The sequence below is a fragment of the Molothrus aeneus genome, chromosome 30 (assembly GCF_037042795.1).
Source record: "Molothrus aeneus isolate 106 chromosome 30, BPBGC_Maene_1.0, whole genome shotgun sequence".
NCBI lineage: Eukaryota > Metazoa > Chordata > Aves > Passeriformes > Icteridae > Molothrus > Molothrus aeneus.
Genome location: NC_089675.1, coordinates 2,908,785 through 2,927,452, shown reverse-complemented (window position 1 = coordinate 2,927,452; position 18,668 = coordinate 2,908,785). Strand labels below are relative to the sequence as shown.

Sequence of the window (18,668 nt, the reverse complement as noted above, 5' to 3'; positions counted from 1 at the left end):
AGGGGAAGAGAAATAAATAACTTTGGAAGAGCTGATTTCCCACTGCCTGAGCCAAAAAACATCACTCTGGAACAGGTCGAGAGGCAGGTGGGGAATGGCACAACCTCTCTGCACTCATGGAAACGAGGGAGGGACATCCAAGGTCAGCATTTCCCTGCCTGTGACTGAGCAGTGGCCAATCCTTCAGTGCTCCAGGAATGGCATTTTGGGAAAGGAGCATGGAATCTGTCCCGGGCCACCACCTTCTACCTACTCTGGTTGGGAAGTAACGGCTGGTTTTAAACTTCTTCAACAAACTCGACAGGACAAAGGTGGAGAAGAAGAGGATGCAGCACCAGAAGAGGACATTGGGCGCGTAGGGGCCGTTGTGTCCACAGGCAGGTCCGTGGAACTCCCCATGCAAGGAGCGACATTCCTGGGGAAACAGAGCATCAGGACACAGAGGAAAACTGGGATAACGGGGGGGGGGGTGAGGGTCTCAGTGCAAGATCTGTGACCCTGCAGCTGCCATAGAAGTTATTAATATGAATATGTCAATATATTATAAATATATCTGTATATTATAAATATGTAAATATTCATATAAAATAAATATACTTATATAAATATAAATATTATTATATTAGAATATAATAATATAAATGTGACTATTTTATATACAAGTATAAATATTTATATATAAAAATAGAGATATATAGATATATTATTATATTATAATATAATAACATGAATATGTGGCTAATTTATATATAAATATAAATATTTCGATATTTATATAATGCAAATATGGGCAGCAACATCTGAACAAGTGACACACAGAGCTGGAATTACACAGAGGGGAGCAGAGGCAGGATGTGGTGGGACACTGTGGACCCATGGCACATCCTCTGCTCCACCATGGCTGAGGAAAACACTGCGGGGGAAGGAAAAGCTGGAAATTTGTGGATAAAGAGGGACCAGGGAAGGAGCGCTGGGACAACCATGGGATGGAAAAAGAGACAAATTGTCCCTTTGCAGTTGGCGCTCTCAGGACAAGGCCAAAAGGGGCTGGAGATGTCCCAAAGAGTTCCCGTCCCACACCTGGGCTCTGCTTCCAGGGACAATCCCTGTGGGGATGCTCAGACATGAAAATTTATGCAAGACCCTACAGACAGCAGGGCCTGGAGTCATTAGGAACCAATTAAGGGAGCCAATCACTGCCTTCAAACAGGAACTTCAGTCCTTCAAATGCTCCAGGAATCAAAGCACTCCCTTAACCTTGATCCAGGTCCCACAGCCCGGCTGAGGGGGACAGTTCTTGTCCCTGAGGTTGGGGACAAAGTGAGCTGGACCAGGTGGGCTGGACCAGGTAGGCTGGTTCAGGTGGGCTGGGCACCCCTGGACTCTCCTTCCCAGGACCAAGAAGGCTAAAAGTACTCATGAGATTTAAGCAGGGACTTCTCAGAGCACTTTGAAGCCCAAAGTCACCTGAAGAGGGTGGCTTTGGCACCTGGCCTCCCTGAGGAAGTGGTGGCCCAGGGCACTTACGGTCACTGTGAGGTTTCCCCAGGTGATTCCCGACACGTTGACCCCGCTGCTCCTCCAGATCCGCAGGGTGTCATTGCTGGGATGAGCTGGGGGCTCACACTTACAGCTGGAGGGGGAAACCAGGACAGGGCTGAGGGAACAGCACCAGGACGAGCCCAGAGGAACCTGCTGGGGGGAGGAGGAGAACACCCACTAATAGATGGTGAGGAGGTCCAGCTTGCTATGCATGTGCACGGGGAAGGTCTCCCGCAGGTGGCTCAGCTTCTCCAGGGCCTCGTAGATGAAGATGATGCAGATGAGGGAGGCGAAGGCCTCCTCGGTGAAGCGGGTGATGTAGCACACCAGGCAGCTGGCGTCCGTGGCCACCAGCACCACGCAGAAGAACGCGGTCCAGAGCCCGATGCACGTCCGCAGGGACAGGTAGGAGAGCGTGTATTCCCTGGAAAAGCACAAAATCTCCTGGGGGAGAGGCCAGCACAGGCCTCGGAGCCGAGCCTTCCTCCAGAGAAAATTAGGAGCAATGGGGGAGGGTGTGGAGGTTGCAGGTGGTAATTGGGGTTTCCATGTCCTTGAGGTGGCAGGGTGTGGGCGGAGAAGCCAAGTGTTTAATTAGCATTAATTAATGTTGTCTTAATGCCTTGAAGGCTGATTGAGGTTGTGTCCCCCAGAGCCCCGACACCAAAACCAGCTGGGTTCGCCCCAGTCACCCACAGTCAGCCTGGGGGTGAATGAGAAGTTTAATTCTGGTGAGGGAGCTTCATCCCACACCAAAGTCACCAAGATGAAAGGACTGTCATAGAAAAGAACTATTTCCCAGGAAAAGCTCATCCTTGTTCAATAAAATCACCAAAATGCAAAGTATTCCAATTTTAAACTACATGGATATTTGGGCAAAATCTATTTCTTCTTCCAGCAAAAACCAGGTTTAAAAGTTTTGTACTCGGTGGTAAACAAACCCTCCCTCATTCCCAAACCACAGGGACTTGTCTCACCTTTCTTGGGCATCCATCCAGAGCCTCTGGTTCCTCCTCCTCCCACTGCTTCATTACAACCCTAAAATCTCGAAATGACCCCAAGCAAAAAACCCCAAATGACCCCCAAGCCCAAGGACTCTCACCCTTCCTGTGCAACAGCAACAGCAGGAGACCTCTGTGACCCAGCAAACAACTTAAATCTGACAGTTCCCACAAGAAAATGAGAAGAAAAACATCTTCTCCCTGCCCAAAAAAATAAAAAAATCTTTTCCCCAGAAGAATAGAATCCAAACATCTCACTTGCAGAATTTGTAGAGAATCTTCTCAAAGACCAGGACGGGTCCAGTGCTGCCGAGGATGGTGAGGGGTTGGCCAGCAAAGAGAGAATAAACCACGCCCGTCATGGACGCTCCCAGCAGTGACTCCATGGCACTCTGGCAGGGAAGAGAGGGAGCAGGGAGAAAATCAATCATTAGGGATAAAAACCCCCCAAAAAACCCAAAGGAAGTTCACAGCAGGGAAGAGATTTCCAAGGTTACGGAGCGGGTTGGGTTGGAAGGGACCAGCGGGTTGGGTTGGCAGGGGCTGGTTGGGCTCCAAACACTCCCCTTGAGCAGGGACACTTCCCACCAGTCCAGGGGGGACCTTTTGGAGCATCTCCCCCTCCCCACGCTCCCTACAGAGAGAGGAGCTCACAATGTGGCCGTGGGTTGCCTCCCCCAGCAGGCCCCCGAAGGTGATGACGGGGGACATGCAGGCACAGTAAAGGAACAGGAAGGACGCCAGGCACTGCAGGCTCAGACCGTCCCTGAAGTCACTCCAGAACCACGGCGCCTTGCGCTTCACGTCCAGGACCAGACCCCCAAAGAGCCTGCAGGGAGGGAGGGAACACCAGGCTGCTCTCTTGGAGAGCACTTTTGGTTTCCTTTGGGCAGAAAATGCCTTCACCTGGAGGTGTTTGCCCCTGCCCCAAATCCAGGAAACCCCGGTGTGCTGATGCTGGGGCTCAGCCACCTTCCCATTCTCCTCCCTGCCCAGATCTCCCACCTTCCCAGACCTCCTCCCTGCCCAGATCTCCCACCTTCCCAGTTCTCCTCCCTGCCCAGATCTCCCACCTTCCCATTCTCCTCCCTGCCCAAATCTCCCACCTTCCCAGTTCTCCTCCCTGCCCAGATCTCCCACCTTCCCATTCTCCTCCCTGCCCAGATCTCCCACCTTCCCAGACCTCCTCACTGTTCAAATCTCCCACCTTCCCATTCTCCTCCCTGCCCAGATCTCCCACCTTCCCATTCTCCTCCCTGCCCAGATCTCCCACCTTCCCAGACCTCCTCACTGTTCAAATCTCCCACCTTCCCAGTTCTCCTCCCTGCCCAGATCTCCCACCTTCCCGGACCTCCTCACTGCTCAAAGCTCCCCCCTGCCCATATCTCCCAGCTTCCCAGATGTCCCCCCTGCTCAGCCCAAGGTGGACACGTGGAGCCCTTTCACTGAACCAGGTGACCCCGGAAGCTGCTGGAAGGGAAGGTGCCTGCTCAGATTTTGGGGGTGAAACAGAAGAAGGCCCCAAACCAGGAGAGCTCCCACCTCCCAGTCCGCTCCAGTTCAGGACCGCTGTGTTTCTCTGGTTTGCTGTGGGAAGAACTCTCATCCAGAGCTCCTGGCATCTTCCTCTTTTCCTGTGAGCACGGAATTCAGCTCAAAACTGGTATTTTTCAGGTATTTTATCAACCACCAGCTTGTTGTGCTCCTGGCCTGGGTGTGGCTGTGCCAAACTGGGAATTCCGAGTTTAGCAGAATTCGGGGTGCTGTGCTGCCCGTCCCCCTTGCCGCACCCACCTGGGAGGGGACGTTTTTGGGGGGCTCGATTCGGATGGATGGGTCCCACTCTCCTGGAGGCAACACCGTGACCTGATCCAGGAACTCATCAATGCCAGCCACGAGGTCAGCCCGGTCCTTGGCTTTGTAGGCAACGTCGTGGAAAACCTGCCCAGAGAGGAGATCCCCAGGTGAGAGCACAACCCACCCCAGGTGTCCTCACCTGGGCAGCTCCCCTTTGGCTATGGCAGGATCATCTTCCCCAAAACTCCAGCTGGAAATGTTCCCCCACAGGAAGAATCTGGGCATTGCGGTGTTTGTAATCATCTCCTCCTCATGGCACTGTCCCTCATGGCTTTGAGAAGTTCTACCACCCTGGCAATGCCACCCCTGGGATGGTGCCAGCCCTGGGTGTGAGGAGGATGAGGTGCAGGATGAATCCCAGGTGGGATTTCAGCACTGCTCCCCATGGCCACACTGGAGGCATTGGCTTAAAGGGGAGAAGTTAGGGGTCACTTAGAGGTGACCTTATTGCCTTAGAGTGACCTTATTGCCCTCTTAGAGGTGACCTTATTGCTCTCTACAAATTCCTGAAGGGAGGCTGGAGACAGATGGGGTCGGTCTCTTCCACCGGGCAGCACTGACAGAACCAGAGGACACAGCCTCAAGCTACATCAGGGAAGGGATAGGTTGGATATTAGGAAAAAGTTTTTCACTGAAAGAATAATAAAGCACTGGAATGCTCTTCCCAGGGAGGTGTAGAATCACCATCTCTGGATGTGTTTAAAAAAAGACTGGACATGGCACTTGGTGCTATAGTCTGGTTGAGGTGCTAGGGCATAGGTTGGACTCGATGACCTCAGAGGGCTCTTCCAACCTCATTATTCTGTGATTCTGTGATTCTGTGACACACTCTGACTCCCAGGAGAGCACTGCATTTTGACCTGAGGCCGTGGAAAAGGCTTCTAAAATTGATTGATTTTGGAATCACTGCAGTGATTTTGGTAGCACTGAGATCATGGCTGTGCAGTTGATTAGAAGTGTGTAATATCACTTTTCTGCCAAAAACCAGCAGGCAGAAAGGCAGGGATGGAGCTTGGGATGGCACTGGAGGGAGAAGTGAGGGGCTGAGACTGGGGTGGCCCAAAAAGCAGATGTTGGAGCTCTGGATGCTGAGGATTTTAGACTTTCTGTGCTGACACCCGTTTAAAAAGACTGGACATGGTGCTAGTCTAGTTGAGGTGTTAAGGTATAGGCTGGACTTGATGATCTTAGAGGTCTCTTCCAACCTCATGATTCTGTGGTTCTGTGAAGCTCTTCTGGCCTGGGCGATGCCACCCCTGGGGACCATGTCCGGGGTACCCCATAGGGAAGGATGGGATGTGGGATGCACCCAGAGGGGATTTCAGCCCCCGGGATTTGGGGTGATGTAAATCTGCCTGGTTTGGGGTGTAAATGAAGGGCTGGGACAGCAAATCCTCTTCCTCACTGCTCCAGGGACAGGCAATGGTGAAGAACCCCAGAAGTGACCCCGAGATCCCCCTTATCTCATCACACCTCATCCGTCATGGTGGTGGCCATGGACCTGCCGATCTCGTGGTACTGATGGGCTTTTCCTCCTGGCCCCAGCAGAACAAAGAGGAACCTGAACAAGGAAAACCAAACTGAGAGAGGAGAATGTGGCTTCACTCCAAGAGCACCCAGGGAAACCCAAGGGACCTCAAGGGGAAACCCGTTGGTTCCCCTCCTCCCCCATGGGTTGAATGGCTCACCAAAACCAATCACAAATCTCATTTTAGGGTCAGTTTCATTGAAATTGGTGCATAGGTTTCAAAGATCCAGCAGGGAAGGGAGGAAGGTGAGGAGCAGCATGGGAGAAACATGCAGCTCCCACTTGTTCCCTTGGGCCCCAAATCGTGGGGCGATTTCAGGTGGGTTTGGGGTTATTTTAAATAAAAACTTTGTGCTTCTCCTTCTGACCTTGTTGGGATGGGAACTTCTGTCATTCCCGACAGGAGCACGGCCGGGGTCAGGCGGACAAAGGCCACGAGGGGCTGGTGGAGGAAATCCAGCTCTCCCACCAGCACGTTGGACGCCTCCGCTCCGCTGGGGATCTTCTTCATGAAGTGCAGCTCCGCCTGGGCAGGACCAGCCATTCTCAGGGAATCCCCCAAAAACGAAACCCTCAGGGCCCCGCAAGGTCCCTCTCAACCCCCTGGAGGTGTGGGAGAGGTGCAGGGGTCTCACCTTGCTCAGGTCCATGGCACTGGTCTCAGGGGTCACCCCATTTTTAGCTTCTGCAGTGGTGGGAGAAGGGTGAGGGGTGAGGGTTTGGGCTGGGAGGGAAGAGAAAGACACTCAGAAAGGGAGGAAAGGAGGAGTTGGGGTGTTTGTTATTTGCCAGAACAAGTCTAATGGGGACAAAGTCACCCAGAAAACCCCATCTGGTGCCAAAGCCTGGAGAAACCCTCAGCTGGTGTCAAATCCCTGGAGAAACTTTCACCTCAGGCTAAGGACAGGCAGAAGACCTCACCTGGTGCTAAAGCCCCAGGAGAAAACTTCACCCAGTGCAAATTCCTGGAGAAAACGTCACTTGGTGCCAAACTCTAATAGAAACCTTCAGCTGGTGCCAGATCTGACAGAAACCTTCACCCCGTGACAATCTCCTCCAGAAACCCTCACCTGGTGCTGAAAACTGGCAGAACCCTCACCTGGTACCAAATCCCTGCAGAAACCTTCCCTTTGTGTAAAAGCCTGGCAGAAACGTCCAGCTGGTGCTAAAACCTGGCAAAAACCTCACCAGGCTCCAAGCCCTGAAGGACCTCACCTGGTTCTATACCCTGCAGAACCTCACCTGGCCCCAAACCCCACAGAACCTCACCTGGCTCCAAACCCCACAGAACCTCACCTGGCTCCAAACCCCATAGAACCTCACCTGGCTCCAAACCATGCAGGATCTCACCTGGCTCCAAACCCAACAGAACTCACCTGATTCAAACCCCACAGAACCTCACCTGGCCTCAAGCCCTGCAGGACCTCATCTGGTTCCAAACCACACAGAACTTCACCTGGCCCCAGGCTCTGCAGAACTTCACCTGGCCCCATGTCCTGCAGGACCTCACCTCCTTCTAAGCCCTGCAGAACCTCACCTGGCTCCAAACCATGCAGAACCTCACCTGGTTCCATACACTGCAGGACCTCACCTCATTCCATACACTGCAGAATCTCACCTGGCTCCAAACCCCACAGAACCTCACCTGGCTCCAAGCCACACAGAACATCAGCTTCCTCCAACCATGCAGAACCTCACCTGTCCCCAAACCCCACAGAACCTCCCATGGCCCCAAACCCCACAGAACCTCCCATGGCCCCAAGCCCTGCAGAACCTCACCTTGCTCCAAGTCCTGCAGGACCTCATCTGTTTCCAAACCCCACAGAACCTCCCGTGGCCCCAAGCCCTGCAGAACCTCACCTTGCTCCAAGCCCTGCAGGACCTCATCTGTTTCCAAACCCCACAGAACCTCACCCAGCCCCAAACCCCACAGAACCTCACCTGGCTTCTCCAGCAGGTGCAGGTCCTGTTTCTTGCTGACATCAGCAAAGGAGCGCACAATGGGCAGGAGGTTGTTCCTCTTCCTCTCGTTCTGGTGGTGGTGCTTCTTCAGCAGCACCTCCCGGACCTTGGCCCGCGTGCGCTCGTCGAACTCCGGCGAGGGCTCCTGCTGGGCCAGGATCAGGTCTGGGAGGACAGGGACACCAGGTCAGAGCATGGTCCTGCCCTGCCACAGCTACTCTGCCCCTAAAGCCCTGAACCCCGGAGTGTGGAGGGAGAATTAAATCAGAGTCATGCAAGGAAATGGCTTGGAGTGAGTTGTTATTGAACGAGGGTCAGCTCTTAGGGAGAATCAAACAGCCAGGTCCTGAAATACTCAAAAATGTGCAGGACATTCTCCTTTTTTGCTGCAGAATATTCTCCTTTTTGCTGCAGAATATTCTCCTTTTTACTGAGAAAAGTAAAGTAAAAAGTAAAGTAAAGTATTGCAGTAAAAGGGAGAATATTCTCCTTTTTATTGTAGAATATTCTCCTTTTATAAGAATATTCTCCCTTTTCCTGCAGAACATTCTCCCTTTTACTACAAAATATTCTCCTTTTTACTACGGAATATTCTCCTTTTACTACAGAATATTCTCCCTTTACTACAGAATATTCTCCCTTTTACTGCAGAATATTCTTCTTTTTGCTGCAGAATATTCTCCTTTTTACTGCAGAATATTCTCTTTTTTGCTGCACAGCTTTGCTCCAGTCTCTGTCTAACCCAAAAATCACTTTCCAAAGGACCCCACACTGCCAGCAAGAGCTGCACACCCGGAGCCCACTCCCATCCTAGGAACCTGTTCCAGATTGCAAGGCAGGATGTATTCTATCACCATCTGCGTGGCAGTTGTCTTTTGTCAAGTGGGCAGTTTTCCTTATCTCTTCCACAATCACTCCTCCCTCGGGAGGGGACATCTGCTCATAACAGCTATGGAATGTCCCTGCATGGCTGATAAGAACTACAGCATACCATTGGGAGATGTGAGCCCAGAGGGAGGAGCCAAGCATTCCTACCTGGATATAATCTGAGATTTCAAACATTCCTACTCGGATATAATCTGAGATTTCAAACATTCCTACCCAGATATAATCTTGAGATTCTGGGACACCAGCACAGCTTCTCCACTGGATTCCCAGAGGAGCAGCTGCCTCTTCCACTGGATCCTCAGAGGAAGATTCCACCCTTTCCTACAGGATCCCTGCTCCAGCAGAACCACCCCTGACACTGCAGGAGGGCTGAGCCACAATTCCAACGGGACTGATACCAACAGCCTGACCCACAGGGTGTCAGGTTGGGTTCTGACTCTGTCAGTGTTCTTTTAGTTTACTGCATTGTTTATTTTATCCTTTTATTTTCTTCTCTGTTAAGGAACTGTTGTTTCCTGCTCCCATATTTTTTGCCTGAGAGCCCCTTAATTTAAATTTTATAGCAATTCGGAGGGAAAGGGTTTTACATTCTCCATTTCAGGAGAGGCTCCTGCCTTCCTTAGCAGGCACCTGTCTTTCCAAAGCAAGACAGAGCCCCATCAGGCCAGCTGGGAGCCCCGAGCACAGGGCAGGATTTCCCCCCACCGGTACCAGCGATGTCCTCGACGCTGGTGGCGCGCACGTCCAGCAGCACGGTGCCGTTGATGATGCAGCTGCGCAGCTCGAAGAGGCTGTGCAGGGACAGCGTGGCCACGTAGGGTTTGCTCCAGCGCTCGCCCCCATCCTCCACGTCCTCCTCGAATTTCAGCCACCTGTGGATTTGGAGTGGGATCAGTCAGAGAGAAAAGGGCTCCAGCCCTGCAGCCCCTCGGATAAAAGCGTGGAGTGGCTGGAGGATGTTCCTGCAGCTGGGAAAGTTCCATGTCCCAGAGAACTCCTCTGCCACTGCAGCTGGCAGCAGGGATCACGGAATGCTGGAATATCCTCAGCTGGAAGGGATCCACGAGGATCATAAACTGCAACCCCTGTGCAGGACACCCCAACAATCCCACTTAGAGCTGTCCCTGGCCTCTGGAAACATGGAATCAATTCCAGAGGTGGAAGGGACCTATGAGGATCACAGGATCATGGAGTCTCTGGAATTGGAAGGGACCCAAGAAGACCATCAAGTCCAACTTCTGGCCCAGGAGAACCCCGAAAATCCCACTAATCCCCAAACCAAGCATTCCCTGTCCTCTAGAACCATGGAATCTCCTAAGTGGGAAGAGACCCTCAAAGATCATCAAGTCCAATCCCTGGCCCTGCCCAGACACCCCAAAATCCCACCCAGTCCCAGAGAGCTTTGTCCAAACACTCCTGGAGCTCTGGCAGCCTCGGGGCTGTGACCATTCCCTGGGGAGCTGTTCCAGCAGGGGAAGAGCCTTTTCCCAGTATCCAACCTAAACCCCTCCCGACACAGCTTCCTGCCATTCCCAAATCCCAGGGATTTATTTACCTGGCCGTCTCCTTCCACTCGGCATCTTCCCCCTCCTTCACGCAGATCTCATCCAGCTCTGTGAACAAGTCATGAGGAACGTGCTGCTCGTCCTCCTCCGTGCCCAGGATGAACTGGACCCGCTGGGATGGGGTGTCTGGGGACAGAAGGAGATTCCCCATCCCATTACTGAGCCTGGATCCATCCTGGCACGCTCACATTCCAGCGGCATCACACTGGGACCAGTCCAGCCATAAACGCTGGGCTGGCCCCTCTCCCACAGCTCCCTCTGGGCTCTCACAGGGCAAAGTGGAGCCTCCATCCCAAGCTCCATAAGGATGGCCTGCTTTCCTTCCCCACACCTCCAGTTTTACACCAGGATCCCTAAATCCATCATAGATTTTTTTTTTTTTAATTTAACTTAACTCTAAAACAAGAAAAAATTTTGGGAAAAGGGGAGTCTTGTTTTAAAAAAAGCCCCTTTTCCTCAGTAAAACAGCCCCACAGAGTGTCCCCAGGGACCTGGCTGGGCAGTGGCATGGTGGGCACCCCAGGAGGACTCACAGTGGTATCCCTGCTCGGCGGGCACCGCGTCCTTCTCCCGCTCCCGTTTCCGGTGCTTCTGGCTGTGGGCGCGGTGGTGCCGGTGGCTCTGGCGCACCAGTGGCATCCGCACGCCCACGTACAGGGTCCGGTGGCCTGGCAGAACAGGGTGGTGGCAATGACTGGTGGCTCAGCCAGCACAGCCACCCCAGGAGGAAGCCACAGAGTCAGGGCAGCTCCTCAGGGACCCGCAAGGTTCAGCAAGGCCCCACAAAGGGCACCCCAAAAATCCCACAGTGATTTCCCTTAATGTAAATTTCAGTGGATCCCTGACTTTGCCAGACTTGCCCTTTTTTCCAAGCCTGTTTTACTCAAGCTTCCCACCAAGGGATGGTTTGGGGTCACCTAAATGTGCCCTGAAAGTACCAAAACCCTTCTCGAATTCCAGCTTGGACTGGACAACACCACCACCACCAACCCTCAGATTTGCTCATTAAGCAGGAGATAATACAATAATTATAGTTTTGAAATCTTTTTATGGCAGAAGGTGACAAGGAAAGATCAAAGGAGCCCCATGACGATGAACTCCGGGAGGAAAACAGGGAATCTGCACCACATCAAATGATTCTCCTGCCCTCTCCAAGCCAGGAGCAGCTGCTGTGGGAAAAGCAGATGGGAATTATCCAACCCCATGGATATTTCACACCGGGCCTCCAGCAGGGCTTTAAAAGCCATTGTGTTAAAAAATAAAGCAATAATTTGTTGTTTATCAAGAACCACAACAGGTTTTGCTGCTCTTGATGTGACACCAGGCAAGGGACATTGCAGGGACGTTTTCCCAGGGCCTGGTGGCTCCTCCAGCAGAATCCCAGCAGGATCTCAGCAGGATCTCAGCAGAATCTCAGCAGGATCTCAGCAAGTTCTCAGCAGGATCCCAGCAGGATCTCAGCAGGATTTCAGTGGGATCTCAGCGGGATCTCAGTGGGATTCCAGCAGGATCTCAGCAGGATCCCAGTAGGATCCCAGCAGGATCCCAGCAAGTTCTCAGCAGGATCCCCACAGGATCTCAGCAGGAACCCAGCAGGATCTCACCAGGATCTCAGCAGGATCCCTGCAGGATCTCACCTTCCAGCTCCTCCTTCTCATAGTGGATGTTGACCACATTGCTCGTCCTGCCCTGGTCAATCACGGCCTCCTCGTCATGTCTCTAAAGAGGAGAAGAAGGGAAAACGTGGGGATGGGTCTGTGGAGCTCCCTGTCCATCCACCATTCCACGAGGATCATGGCTTCTCCTCCAGGCACAGCCCAAAAAACAAGGACTTGTGGAAGGTTCTTTTCCCAATCCCAAATAAACCCATCTATGTACACAATGGGAGTCTGAAAGGGTTACCGTGGGGGGAGAGGGACTTCAGACCCAAATTTGGGCATTTCGGACCTAAAAGTACTCAACCCCCTGCTTTGTTTTTGTGCTTGATTTCTTAAAAAAAGGAAAAAAATACACAGGGATTTCCAAGCTGGGGGAAAAGAGCCACTTTTGGTCTCAGGGTGGCTCCTGCAGGACTCCCTGGGGGGCTCTTGGCCACAGGACGTGGCCACCAATGACCTCCAAAATCCTTCAAGGTCCTGCAGAGCCTCAGGCTCCCCTTGGTGCAAGTTCTCTTTGGAAGACAGCATCTCCCATTTTTTAATTGAGATTTCTGAGCAACCTGGGCTCATGGGAAGTATGCCTGTCCATGGCAGAGGGGTGGAGCAGGATGGTCCAATGGTTTTCCAACCCAAACCATTCCATGATTCTTTTATGCTTCAAATACTAAAGGAAGGAATCACCATTGCTCACCTCCCCTCTCCTTGTGCCCCCAAGAAAACCAAAATCCCATAAAAATCTGTGCAAACAAACACCCTGCAATGCCCTATAACCCATATTTTCCATCAGTTGCCCAATTATTCCTCATTTAAAGGCTCAAGGGGAAAATTTGGGATAATTGAGTGGGTGAGGTCCAACCTTGCCTTGATGCCATCGCGGTGACCGAAAATGATTCAAACAACAAAAACCACACCCAGGTTTCAGATCCTGAAAGTGAAGGTGGAAAAGGAGCAAAATCCTGAGGGAACTGGGGGAACTGGAGGGGCTGCTGGATGAAATTCCAGGAGCAAGAGCTCCCCCATGCCTGGGCAACCAGCTCAGAGCAACCACAGCTGGAATCTGTAGGGAAAGTTTCCAACTCCACCAGGCAGACGCTGCCCTTGTATTGATAATGATGCCGTGAGGTGATTGGAAAATGGAGAATAAATAATGGATTATGATTTCAGCTGGAACAACTCTCAGGGAATCTGCTCCCCCCAAATTCCTGCTTTAACCAACGGATGGAAAACCTTCGGCTCCCTCCCAGGCACTGGTGAGTTCGATGAGGAAGAGGAGCAAACATTCCTGCTGGGAATGATTGCTGGTGCCTGAGCACCAATTCCAGAGTTCACTGTCACTCCCTTGTCCAATCCCCTACATTGGACAAACACTAGTCAAATGAGCCTGAGGTGGGTTCTCTGTCAATGACCCCACACTAACTCGATTCTTTGCCCTCCATTTCCTCCTCCCATTCATCATCGTAGGCCTCACACTCGTCCATCTCACCTTCCTCCACAAAACAGGCTCAAATAACCCTCAGACTGCGACAAAATCCCCTTCCACCCATACTGCACCACTAAAGACATTCTAGGTGTCGTACTAATACTCTCCCTACTCGTCTCCCTGGCCCTGTTCTCCCCCAGCCTCTTAGGTGAAACCTTTACACCAGCTAACCCACTCCTCCACACATCAAACCAGAATGACACTTCCTCTGCCTGCCCCTGGACCTGCCCTCCCCACGTTGCCCAGCAGCCGGATTTTCCTGTGCCAGTGGCTCTTCTGTCCTCACTCCAGTGACATCCATCACCACCCTCCTGCCCTTCCCAGCACCCTCCAGAGCCACCAAAAGGGACTAAACCCAACCCTGGAAAAGGCACAGGGTGAAAGGGCTCGATAAATCACAATTTAAAATGGGGATTTTAATAAAATGGCAAATTTGAGCACAGCTGTGGCAGCGGGAGTGAACAGGGATTTGGGAGGGGCAGATTCAATCCTCCCTCAATTCAAGCCTCTTTCTCCCCAAAAAGACATTTTGTCAAACCTCCCCTCCTGCACGCCAAGGAAGCTCGAGCAGGATTTGGAGGAGTTTTCCCTCCATCAGGGGGAGCACAGCCCCAGCAGAGCCCCTGGGATTCTCCCAGAGAGGGTCACGTTGCCACTGCTGTGACCTCGTGGGTCCCTTCCCGTCCGGGCCATTCCTTCATCCCCATGTCAGTCCCCGGTTTTGGGGGACTCCGGATGGATCAGGGGTCAGATTCCCTCGGGACAAGGTGGCACCTTGTGTCCCTCAGCTCCAGAGACAAAAAGGGACGGGATCAGAATCCAGGGTGCCAACCCAGGATTATTTACACTCCCCAAAACTCTGCACACTCAGAAAACCCAGTGGAAGGGAAGAATCCAGCTCTGGTTTATGGAAAATTCTGCAGAACGGGGTGAAAACATCCTGCCAGGGGAAGGACAATCAGCATTTGGGTGGATTTTAAACCCAAACTCCCAAAGAACAAGCGAGGTACAAACTGTCAGGAAAAGAAACATCATGGGCAGGGCTGGTTTCCATCGAAATTTCCTGCAGAAAATCAGGGAATTCCTGGAAGGTCTCACTTTGGCACAAGCCCCATCCCTTGGGGGATCCTCATCAGCCAGAGCTGATATAAGTGCCATGCTTTCTATAAGCTACAAGGACGTAAAATTTGGGTGATTGGTTGATGGTTTATCATCATGGTTTGTATTTATGTTTGGGTTTTTTGGGGGGGGAGGTTAGTTCTGGGGTTAATTCTATGTCTTTGGGGGTGGTTGTGGAAGGATGATGGTGGTTGATTGGTTTTTTTCAATAATAGGAAATATAGAGGAAGGTTAATTGAAAGTATTGATGACAAGTGATTTGGATAATGTAGAGATATATGGTTTAATTATTTGATGAAAAAAAAAAAAAAAAGTCAAGATAAAAAAGTGAGGTACAAACTGTCAGGAAAAGAAACATCATGGGCAGGGCTGTTTCCATCCAAATTTCCTGCAGAAAATCAGGGAATTCCAGAAAGGTCTCGCTTTGGCACAAGCCCCATCCCTTGGGGGATCCCCATCAGCCAGAGCCTGTCCTGCCGCGGGGCAGAGGCTCCGGACAAGCCCCATTTCTCCTCTCCTCCCTCTCCAGCTCTGCCTGGCTCCCCGAGCTGAGCGAATCCGGCATCTCCATCCTCCAGAGTCGTTTGCGTCAATGAGCTCCCGGCAGAGGTCACCTGCCCGGAAAGGTGACCCGGGTGTCAAATGACGCGGCCGGGGAAGGTGACACCGAGGGCTGGGCTGGGAAAATCCCGCCGGGACCAAGCTCGGAGCCCCACTGAGGGTTATTAACCAGGATTGAGGCTCCAGGAGCTTTAGGAGGGGCAGGTGGCACCGGTGGGATGCTCTGACATCCCACGGCCCTTCCCTGGACACATCCCCAAAATCACAGTGAGGGAAATGCTGCCCCTCCAAACTGCCCCAGTCCCAGTCAGGCCACTCAGTGTTGTTCTGGTTTTTAAAGTTCTTTTAAGCCTTCTGATATTTATATTTTTTGCAATGGACTTTCTTATGGACTTTATGTAAATAATTAATTGCTTTGGATTCTTTTATGGAGGAGGAGATACTTGATGGGCTGTTGGTTTGTCCAGTGTCATTGGAGAGGTGGCACTGTCATCCTCCAATCCACTGTCACTTTTGAAAATCTATAAATGTTGGAGTCAGAAATTAATCTTCCCTCTTTTTTACCTTGGAGATTCCAGTTTTATTTCATATCCTGGAGCGGCAGACTGGGAGGGGCTGTTCCCCCAAGGACATTCAGGGGGATGAGGATTTATGGCTGTGGAGCTGTGGGTTTGGGGTGGGATGGAGCAGGAAGGGGGACGGCTCCAAAGCAGGGGTTATCCCAGGATGCCTGGATGGGGCACCAGCCTTGCCTCTCCATCCTCCTCCACTGCCAACAGCCTGGCAAGCACCAAATCATCCAAACTGGGCTGCAAGGGGGGTGCTGAGCTTGGCATCGCTCACCCTGGAGTCTGAGATCAGCCAGACTTCCTTCAATTTGCTGTTTTCTAAGGAAAAAACCTCAGTTTGGCTGCCTGGAAGTTGTTTTCTGGGGGGACTGAAAGGAATTGTTGCTACTAGGAATGAAATCAGGAATGGCTGGAGCGAGGCAGGAAAAGCCATTTCCATCCCCCTCCATGTCACATCCCTTTGGGAAATCTCCCAAACCCCACAAATTCCCACCCCATGTCCCCTCCTGGCCTCCTCCACCACCTCCCATCCCCCTTTGCTCCCAGCTGAGGCCAAACCCGGCCCTTTGCTCCCCAAAAATCCCCTTTGCCCTTTTTTGCTCCCCAAAAATCCCCTTTGCCCTTTTTTGCTCCCCCAAAATCCCCTTGGCCCAGCAGGGAAGGTTCAGAAATTGGGGAGGGTTGAGCTGTCACCTCCAACTCTTCCCAAAACACCCCTTGGAAGTCTCTGACTTCCTTGGAAATGCCCTTTTTTCATCCCATTTTCCAGTCTCTGCCTCCTCATGTGTGTCCTCTCTCCCTCTCTAAATTCATATTTTGTTGGGATTTTGTGTCCCCCACAGGGATTTTTGGGGGTCCTGCCTCAGTTTCCCTGGCTCCCTGCAACTCCTCAGGTTAGGAATGAAAATCTCCTGCTCTGGGGATGTTTTGGGGTAATTGAGGATGAGGAAAAGCCCCAAACAGAGGCTCAGGACCAGCCCCGAGCCCCCCTGGCCCCCAGCCCAGGGCACACCAGGAGCAGCCACCAGCAGCGCTGGCAGGATTGATGTCACTCACCTGGCCCAAGGTGCAATTAATAATTAATAATTAATTAATAACTGACCCACTGTTCTGATGGGATGAGGGTAACAGGGGGGACCTGGAGGCTGCTGAGGTGGCAGAGAGACCCCTCCTGACCCCTCTCCATCCCCCTGGGACAAAACCCTGGGGTCCCCTGGGCCGTGTCACCCCAGGGACCCCCCTGGCTGCGACTGGGGGAGGGGAGGGGTCCCTGTACCCCCAAAACGGGGCTGGGAAGGGACCCTCTGGTCACAGCCAGGACATCCCCAGGACACCATGGTCACAGGGCAGGGGGGACAGAGACTCCATTCATGCAGTGATTTCCGGGCAGATTCGTTAATTCCCAACCTCTCATTAATTAATTCCCACCCAGAGCAGCTCCGGACAGTCCTGGGGGGGGGGGGGGGGGGGCAGGGGGGACAGGGACAAGGAGACGCTGAAAGGGGGGCACAGCCCAAGGGGGCACAGCCCAAGGGGGGACAGCCCAAGGGGGGCACAGCCCAAGGGGGGACAGCCCAAGGGGGGCACAGCCCTGGTGTCCCGTGTCCCCTCCTGCCCAGGCACAGACACAACCCCTGAGCCCCCAAACTGGGGGGCTGTGACAGGGGGACAGTGACAGAGGGGACAGTGCAGGGTGGCAGTAATGGGGGGACAATGACAGGGGGACAATGACGGGTGGCTATGACAGGGGGACAGTGACCGGGGGGGACAGTGATGGGGGGGGACAGTGCAGGGTGGCAGTGATAGGGGGCAGTGATGGGGGACAGTGACGGGGGGACAGTGACTGGGGGATGGGGGGGACAGTGACCGGGGGGGACAGTGCAGGGTGGCAGTGTTAGGGGACAGTGACGGGGGGACAGTGACGGGGGGACAGTGCCGGGGCTCGGCGGGGCTCCGCGGGGACAGTGGCCTTTGTCTCCTCTCCCAAGAGCCGCTCGGGGGAGGGGGGCAGGAGGGAGGGGGGGCACAGGCAGATGCAGAGGAGGAGCCGGGGGGGGGGGGCCCGGCGAGGACCCCCCAGCAGCCCCACGCAGGTGCCCTTTCCCCCCCTCCTGCACCCACCTCGAGCCCCCCCCCCCCCCTTTGCGAGGCCGGACCCCCCACCCCCGGCACCCCAATTCACGGACACCTCCCCCCCCCGCCGGTGCCCTTCACCCCGCTCCGCGCTCCCATTGCAGAATCCTCCCCTCTCCCCCCCCTCGGTCGGAAATGCCGCAGTGAAGCGGGCACGGAGCATCCTCCGGCCGGCCCGGGGGCACCGGGCACCCCCCGCCCGCCGGCCCCACCTGGTAGCTGAGGATGCCATCGGGCTCGTTGCTGCCGGCGGGCATGGCTGGGCCCGGGCACCCCCCCGGGGCGGGGGCCAGGGGGGGCCGGTGCCGCTCACACCGGCTCCAGCATCGCCGGTGCCGGGGCCAAACCCCGCCCAGGCCGGCGGCGGCAGCAGCAGCAGGAGGAGGAGGAGGAGGAGGAGGAGGAGGAGGAGGAGGAGGAGGAGGCAGGGCCGGGAGGGGCGATGCCCGCGGGTTTCCTGCGGCCCCCAGCCCCGATTCCCTCCCCAGCCCCGCTCTGACCCTTCCGAACCGTGCCCTGGACCCTCCTGGTGCCCCCAAGCATCAGCCGCATTCCCCCTCCAGCGCCTGCCCTCGGCTGACCCCCAGCCCCCCCCGATCGCCCCCATTCCCTTCAGCACTCAGCGCCCCCCCCCCCGGCATTGCCCCCCCCCCGGTGCCCGCAGCAGCGCCCCAGGATCGCCCTGATCGGCCCCGCTCTCATCACCCCGATTGCCCCCTCACCCCACCCCCCCCAGCATCACCCCGGCCCCTCCGGCATCTCAGTGCCCCCTCCCGAGCCACTGCCCACCCTGGTACCTCCTGGT

The 18,668-nt window shown here is 53.9% G+C and overlaps 1 protein-coding gene across 1 annotated transcript in view; it reads right to left on the bottom strand.

The window, feature by feature from the left end:
• The window catches only part of SLC4A8 (solute carrier family 4 member 8), a 28,850-nt gene extending 10,632 nt beyond the window's left edge, over positions 1 to 18,218 (bottom strand). The window contains exons 1-16 of the mRNA XM_066567869.1: positions 18,076 to 18,218; positions 11,981 to 12,062; positions 10,877 to 11,011; positions 10,334 to 10,469; positions 9,490 to 9,650; positions 7,870 to 8,055; positions 6,564 to 6,652; positions 6,297 to 6,454; positions 5,874 to 5,961; positions 4,338 to 4,484; positions 4,086 to 4,177; positions 3,198 to 3,372; positions 2,802 to 2,935; positions 1,721 to 1,966; positions 1,528 to 1,633; positions 254 to 415 (exon numbers count right to left, since the gene is read on the bottom strand). Coding sequence (XP_066423966.1) covers positions 254 to 415; positions 1,528 to 1,633; positions 1,721 to 1,966; positions 2,802 to 2,935; positions 3,198 to 3,372; positions 4,086 to 4,177; positions 4,338 to 4,484; positions 5,874 to 5,961; positions 6,297 to 6,454; positions 6,564 to 6,652; positions 7,870 to 8,055; positions 9,490 to 9,650; positions 10,334 to 10,469; positions 10,877 to 11,011; positions 11,981 to 12,062; positions 18,076 to 18,120 — 2,142 coding nt within the window. The 5' untranslated portion in view covers positions 18,121 to 18,218. The remainder of the gene's footprint in view (positions 1 to 253; positions 416 to 1,527; positions 1,634 to 1,720; positions 1,967 to 2,801; positions 2,936 to 3,197; positions 3,373 to 4,085; positions 4,178 to 4,337; positions 4,485 to 5,873; positions 5,962 to 6,296; positions 6,455 to 6,563; positions 6,653 to 7,869; positions 8,056 to 9,489; positions 9,651 to 10,333; positions 10,470 to 10,876; positions 11,012 to 11,980; positions 12,063 to 18,075) is intronic.
• Between the last annotated feature and the right edge of the window lie 450 nt (positions 18,219 to 18,668).